The sequence below is a fragment of the Vicia villosa genome, linkage group LG5, assembly GCF_029867415.1.
Source record: "Vicia villosa cultivar HV-30 ecotype Madison, WI linkage group LG5, Vvil1.0, whole genome shotgun sequence".
NCBI classification, from domain to species: domain Eukaryota; kingdom Viridiplantae; phylum Streptophyta; class Magnoliopsida; order Fabales; family Fabaceae; genus Vicia; species Vicia villosa.
This window is the reverse complement of record NC_081184.1, coordinates 64,933,744-64,940,917: the sequence shown is the minus strand read 5'-3', so window position 1 is coordinate 64,940,917 and position 7,174 is coordinate 64,933,744. Positions and strand designations below refer to the sequence as shown.

The 7,174-nt window shown below is 36.6% G+C and overlaps 2 protein-coding genes across 2 annotated transcripts; both read left to right on the top strand.

Annotated features, from left to right (window-relative positions):
* Nucleotides 1-566: 566 nt before the first annotated feature.
* On the top strand, nucleotides 567-2,807 carry LOC131606695 (uncharacterized). The gene is made up of 3 exons (XM_058878857.1): nucleotides 567-1,108; nucleotides 1,236-1,343; nucleotides 1,636-2,807. The coding sequence occupies exons 1-3, from the start codon at nucleotides 599-601 to the stop codon at nucleotides 2,503-2,505; spliced, it is 1,488 nt and encodes a 495-aa protein (XP_058734840.1). The 5' UTR covers nucleotides 567-598; the 3' UTR covers nucleotides 2,506-2,807.
* Nucleotides 2,808-3,172: 365 nt separating this feature from the next.
* Nucleotides 3,173-6,385, top strand: LOC131601717 (G-type lectin S-receptor-like serine/threonine-protein kinase At2g19130). The gene has a single exon (XM_058873589.1). The coding sequence runs from the start codon at nucleotides 3,373-3,375 to the stop codon at nucleotides 5,851-5,853; it is 2,481 nt and encodes an 826-aa protein (XP_058729572.1). The 5' UTR covers nucleotides 3,173-3,372; the 3' UTR covers nucleotides 5,854-6,385.
* The last annotated feature ends 789 nt before the right edge of the window (nucleotides 6,386-7,174 follow it).

The following is a 7,174-nucleotide window of genomic DNA, read 5'->3' as shown; positions in this document are numbered from 1 at the left end:
TTTTTGTGCACTATATATACCATCACCTTTACACTACACTACTACGATGTACCATATTTTGACATTATTTGAAAGTTTTTAAAATATAGCAGAATGTTCCGTAAGTACATATACGAAACACACTGTTTTGAACACGTTCCGTAGATGTACCTATGGAAGAATTGCTGAACTGAAATAATTTGAATTAAGCCAACATTTACTATGTTTTTTAACACTTCCGTAGATGTACCTACAGAAAGAAACAAATTTTATTAAAAAAAATGATGCTTTCGAATGTGCATCTACGAAAATAGAGGGCATAGTTGGAATTTCGCCTAAGAGAATTAAGGGGTGTAATGAGATGTTGAAACTAGAAAAATTTAGATATTTTTTAGAAATAGGTACGGCAAGGTTAAAAAAATTGTGAAAGTGAAACATGGCGGCAAGCCCTTTTTCAAAATTTCCCACTTGAACCAAAAAATGAACAAAAAAATTCAAAGTTCCCGCCTAAGATCCAACAATACAATCATTCGGCAAATAAAAATACAATTTCTCATTCTCTTTCTTCACACTTTTTGTGACTTGACACTCGAACCAGTCTTTTCTCTCGTCGCCAAAAATGGAAGATGGGTTAATATCAGTAGACCGTTGGGCAAAGGGTAGCGAGGCCTACTTCCTAACCCACCTCCACTCCGATCACACTCAAGGCCTCTCTTCATCTTGGTCCCATGGCCCACTCTTCTGCTCCTCAATCACCGCCAAACTCCTCCCCATCAAGTACCCTAATCTCGACCTCTCCCTCCTCCGCATTCTTCAAATCGGTACCTCCCACACTCTCTCCCTCCGCTCACCTTCTTCTAACGATTTCACCACCGTCCATGTCACCGCCATCGATGCCTGCCACTGCCCCGGCTCGATTATGTTGCTGTTTTCGGGAGATTTTGGTTGTTTGCTTTGTACCGGTGACTTTCGTTGGGAGGCTGATTGCGAGAAGGTGAGGATCGCCAAGGATATGCTTAGCGATGCTCTGAATGCTCATGGTGGTGATGGTGTTGATGTTGTTTATCTTGATAATACCTACGCTAATCCTACCTATGATTTTCCAACTCGTAGTGTAGCCACTCAGCAGGTACACTGTATTTCTGTTTTTTCGTCACAATTTTTGAGATAATGATGTTAGGGTTTAGAAATTAGGGTTGTTATAAAAGGATTGTGCATTTTCTATTCCTCATGACTTGGCTGATGACTGATTTCAGGCTATTGATATAATTTCGTCCCATCCTGATCACGATGTTATTATTGGAATCAATACTCTGGGGAAAGAAGATCTCTTGGTTCAGATTTCAAATGCACTTAACATATTGGTATTCTATTTCTCTTCACCTTGAAACTCTTATCATCATGCTAGTATGTTTGTTTTATGTGGTATTTGAGGAAAATGGTAAGCAAATACTCTTATGATCTTAAGTTTCAACTGTGACAAAACAATAGGGGACATATTTAGTTATGGTTCACTAATGGCAGATATCAATTGTCATGTTTATCTCATATTACAAAACTTTGCATCTTATATTTTGGTTGCTTGAGATAATTTGGATTCAGCATTCTACTTCACTCTATTGCTTTTTAACTGTTATGCTACTTTTTCATTTGAAGATTTGGGTGTGGCCAGAGCGGTTGCAGACTATGCATCTTCTTGGTCTCCCTGATATATTTACAACAGATACAACTCTTACTAGAGTTAGAGCTGTTCCTATGTATAGCTTTAGCATTGATACATTGGAGGCGTTAAATCTAATCCGTCCAAATACGCGTCCGACTATAGGAATTTTGCCATCAGGTCTTCCATGGGTAAAGAAATCCCTTAAAAAGGGCGAGTTTCTCTCTGGTTCTTTTTTGACATCGCGGTATAAGAGAACCAGACGGAGTGCAAAAAGTACCCAAGTCCTGATTGATAAGCAAACTGGAGTAGCAGGAACTCCCAAAAAGTTTGACCAGTATATATTTTCAGTTCCCTACTCTGATCACTCAAATTTTGCAGAGCTAGAGGATTTTATAAAGTTTGTCAAACCAAACCGTCTGAAGGGTATTGTTTCTCCCTCTTCATGCTATATAGAACCCATGTACTATTTTGGCCGACTTTGTACCGGTAACCAACCAGTACAGAAGCTACATACCGTGTCCGAAATGATAGAAAGTGGTGATTTTGAAGATGATAATGCTGAGTTAGATAGAAACAGAAGCAAGGAAAGTTTTAAAATGAATGAAAGTGGTAAAAGGGTAGTAACAATCAGCCCCGAAACTTCATTTGAAGATGATAGTGTTGTGTTAGATAGAAACAAAAGTGGTAAAAGAGTAGTAGCTCTCAGCCCCAAAACTTCAGTTAGAGGTGATGGTGATATTGAGCCAGATAGAAACAGAAGTAAGGCTTTGAAGGTTAAGCTATCAGGTTTTCGTATGAGAGGGTTAAGCATATTCAGAAGAAAACGTCGTGGAGCTAAACTTTCAGACTATGTTGAAGAATGATAATGCCTGTAAATTAAGAGGCATAGCTGATCAGAGATGATGTTTACTCATGAAGATGAGCACTGCTTTTGAAATCCATGGTACAAGCTATGAGCTTCTTTCCACCTAGCTCAATATAGATTATTAAATTTTGTTTGTAGAAAGGTTAGATGATTATCAACATGCAATTGGATGAGCTTTTGTACTCCTCTTCTAAAGCAATATGTAATTCGAATTTTGAGCATTAACATCTGCTTGTGACAGAAAAATTGTAACTTGACTTTACCTTACCTATTCTGTTGATAACCTAGTATTGTACGATATTACAATTCACGTGTTGGTTTAAATATATAATCAATTTACTTTAAGCGTCTTTGGGTTTGATGTTCGATGATCTACGGACTACGTGTTATGCCTCTATTTCTTGTGGTCTCTTTACAGACACTTGTCAAGAGGTCCAAAAAACTATAGTTGGTTGGGTCAAAACAAAATAAATTATGTTCCCACTTGTATTTCATTACCAAAATGGGCTGATACGTATTTTTTTTATAATAAAGCTACAGGAAAAGTCTTTTAAATCTCTAAAACTCTAGACTTTTGAGCTCCTCATTTTTTTATTATGATATAAAACTTCAAGGCTTATACATTGCGGCCAAATCCAGTTACATTACAACAGTCATTTTCAAGTTTCAACAGCCTTTGTTGACTTCACATATAAGAACAAAATGGAAGATACTATTTTCCACACACCAACACGACCAAGTCATTTGTTAGACCCGTTCACCCATCACTTCTTTTCTCATTCCCCACCCAGCAATCACATACTAATATCTAGCTTCTATGACAACAATTACAACTTGAAACCAAACCATCCACAACATTAACAACATGAAGAAAAGACCATGCTTCATGCTTTGTCTCCTCATCATCTGCTTCTTTTTGCACACCTACCCTTCACTTTCTGCTTTGACCACCATCTCATCAAATCAATCTCTTTCTGGTGATCAAACTCTTGTCTCCAAAGATGGCAACTTTGAATTGGGTTTCTTCAATAATGGTAATTCCTCTAACTATTACATAGGCATGTGGTACAAAAAAATATCTTTAAGGACATATGTTTGGGTAGCAAATAGAGATGACCCAGTTTCTGATAAAAGTGCTTCCAAGTTAGCTATTTCTGATGGTAATTTAGTTCTCTTGGATCAGTCTCAAAATCTAGTTTGGTCAACAAATTTGAGTTCTACTAGTTCAGATTCTGTATCTGCTGTCCTTTTAGATACTGGTAATCTTATATTAAGTAATAGGCCTAATGCATCAGCATCGGATGCTCTTTGGCAGAGTTTTGATTTTCCATCAGATACATGGCTTCCTGGTGGCAAAATTAAACTTGATAAGATAACTAAGAAGCCTCAATATCTTACTTCATGGAAAAACAGTGAAGATCCAGCAACTGGTTTGTTCTCTCTTGAACTAGACCCTAATGGAACCAATTCATACTTGATTCTTTGGAATAAAACTCAACAGTATTGGACAAGTGGTTCTTGGAATGGACAGATATTCAGTTTGGTTCCTGAGATGAGGTCAAACTACATCTACAATTTCACCTTTGAGAATAATGCTAACGAAAGCTACTTTACATACTCTTTGTACAGCAATTCAATTATATCTCGATTCGTGATGGATGTGTCCGGGCAGATCAAGCAATTTACTTGGCTGGAAAGTAGTCAGCAATGGAATTTATTTTGGTCACAACCAAGAGGACAGTGTCAGGTTTATGCTTTCTGTGGTGCATTTGGTAGCTGCAATGAGATCTCAAAGCCATCCTGCAACTGTTTGAATGGTTATCAACCAAAGTCTCAATCTGATTGGGATCTTGGTGATTACTCAAGCGGGTGTGTGAAAACAAACAAATTTCAATGTGAGGTATCTTCTAATCCTTCTAGTGGTGCCAAAGATAGGTTCTTAACCAAATCAAATTTGGCTTTGCCTGAAAAGGCACAGCCTGTTGCGAAAGCTGGTTTGAGTGAGGAATGTGAGTCAACATGTTTGAGCAACTGTTCCTGCACCGCATATGCTTATAACAGTAGTGGTTGTTTCATTTGGAGGGGAGAACTCTTGAATCTGCAACAGCTTTCTCAAGATGACAGTAATGGACAGACATTGTTTCTCAAACTTGCAGCATCTGAGTTTCCTGATTCAAAAAGCAATAAAGGAACAACCATTGGTATTGTTGGAGGTGCTGTTGGTGGTATAGTGATTCTCCTTGTTCTTGTTCTAATTCTTGTGATTAGGCGAAGAAAGAGACTATCTGGAGCAAGAACTTCTGTGGAGGGCTCGTTGATAGCATTTGCGTACAGAGATTTGCAAAATGCAACAAAGAATTTCTCAGAGAAACTCGGAGGGGGAGGTTTTGGTTCTGTTTTCAAAGGAACGTTACCTGACTCCAGTGTTATAGCAGTGAAGAAGCTTGAAAGCATTAGCCAAGGCGAGAAACAGTTCCGAACAGAAGTGAGTACTATTGGGACTGTTCAACATGTCAACCTTGTAAGGCTTCGTGGTTTCTGTTCTGAAAGCGACAAAAGGCTTCTGGTTTATGATTACATGCCAAATGGGTCTCTGGACTCACATCTATTTCAGAACTCCAAGGTGTTGGGTTGGAAAATAAGATTCCAAATTGCTCTTGGAATAGCTAGAGGATTGACATATCTTCATGAAAAGTGTAGAGACTGTATCATTCACTGCGACGTGAAGCCAGAAAACATTCTCATAGATTCTGAATTTTGTCCAAAGGTAGCAGACTTCGGCCTTGCAAAGCTTGTTGGAAGGGACTTCAGCAGGGTCCTAACTACCATGAGAGGAACGAGAGGTTATTTAGCTCCGGAATGGATTTCAGGAGTGGCTATTACCGCTAAAGCCGATGTTTACAGCTACGGAATGATGCTTTTTGAGCTTGTGTCGGGAAGAAGGAACTCGGATCCTTCTGTAGACGGTCAAATTAGATTCTTTCCTACATTGGCTGCAAACACAGTACACCAAGGAGGGAATGTGATTAGCCTATTGGACTCTAGATTGGAGGGGGATGCCGATGTTGAGGAGATCACTCGAATCATAAAGATTGCTGCGTGGTGTGTTCAAGATGATGAAACTCATAGGCCATCCATGGGTCAAGTAGTTCAAATACTTGAAGGGGTGTTGGATGTTGCTTTGCCTCCAATTCCTAGATCCCTTCAAGCTTTTGTTGATGACCATGAAAACATTGTTTTCTTCACTGATTCAAGCTCCACTAATAACTCACAGGTTAAGAGCAATGTTTCAACAGCCTCCTCTCAAGCTAAAAGCAACATCTCATCTACTAGCACTAGTTCTTGAAGATATCAAATTCCATGCTGTTAAGGGAATTCCACATTCACACATTCGAAACATTGGTCACGACTCACAAGGTCGAAACAATTACTGATTTTTACGTTTTATTTTGTAATTTAAAAAACCAAATTTAAATCTGAATCGTTTCATATTAATTGATCAACCACTAATGTCTCGAATGTGTGAATTCCGCGACTTTCTACTGCGAGGAAGAAGGGTCCATCCTTAAAACAAAATTAGCAGGACATGTTTTAAGGATTTCTCTCAATTGCTTGTGTTACAATAAAGCTGTGCCATAGTTTTGACATTGAGGTATTTAATTGTAATGCATAGTTTCTTTAGATGAACTATTGCCAACATTACTTGTATATTCATCCTAAATAATGTCAAATGAAAATTCATATATCTGTTTTGTATTTGTATGCCAGTGCTTCAATGGGATTTCAGACAAATTATCAAAGTTTGGTACATCAAGCAATAATTTGTTACTATAAACTTGTTTTGGTGAATCCGTGTCTTTCTCCTCATGATTGAGGAGTCGCTGAATATTAAATATGAACGTTTTTCTGTTAATTAGTTGTTAATGCATCATTATAAAGTTAATCATTTTTAGACTAAACATGATTGGTAGGTAGCTGAAAACAACCAACGAACAATTTAAGAGGTCAGTCGATTATGTCAACTAAATTGAAGTGTGTAATAATGGAAGGTTTGAACTGATTATGAAAATGGTAAAAAGTGAGAAATTTGCTTAGTTCAAATGGCATCCAAATACCACTATTAATAATAAAATATAATATCTAAATACCACTATTATAAAAATTATAATTATTTATCTAAATTCTAATTATAATTATAATTAATAAAATAGTAATTTAATATTCAACCACCACTATTATTAATATTAATAATATAATAATAAAGTTAATATAATATTCAGTTAATATGAATTATAATGTATAAATGATTACAAAACTAATAGTTTTATAGTTTTTATTTGTCAAGAGTTGATCATATATGTTGTTTAAGGTAACATTGAAAAGTCTTGCAAATTAAAAATGTGTTTGAAGATCTCTAATTTAATAAGAGTTGAACATAGAATGTGCAAAAAAGTTTAAATTTCTAGAGTATTTTGATTTAGAAGATTTAATGGTTTTGTTGTTTGTATTGATAAATATTTGTTTTATGTTAATGCCAGAAAGAATGTTATTTTAAGTTATCTTACTTTAGTAGGTACTGAGGTTTGAGGTTTGTTTTTGGTTTCAATTTGGCACGTAGATTAGCTACAAACAATTTTTAAACTTCCTTTGCCTCATGCTCCACTAAA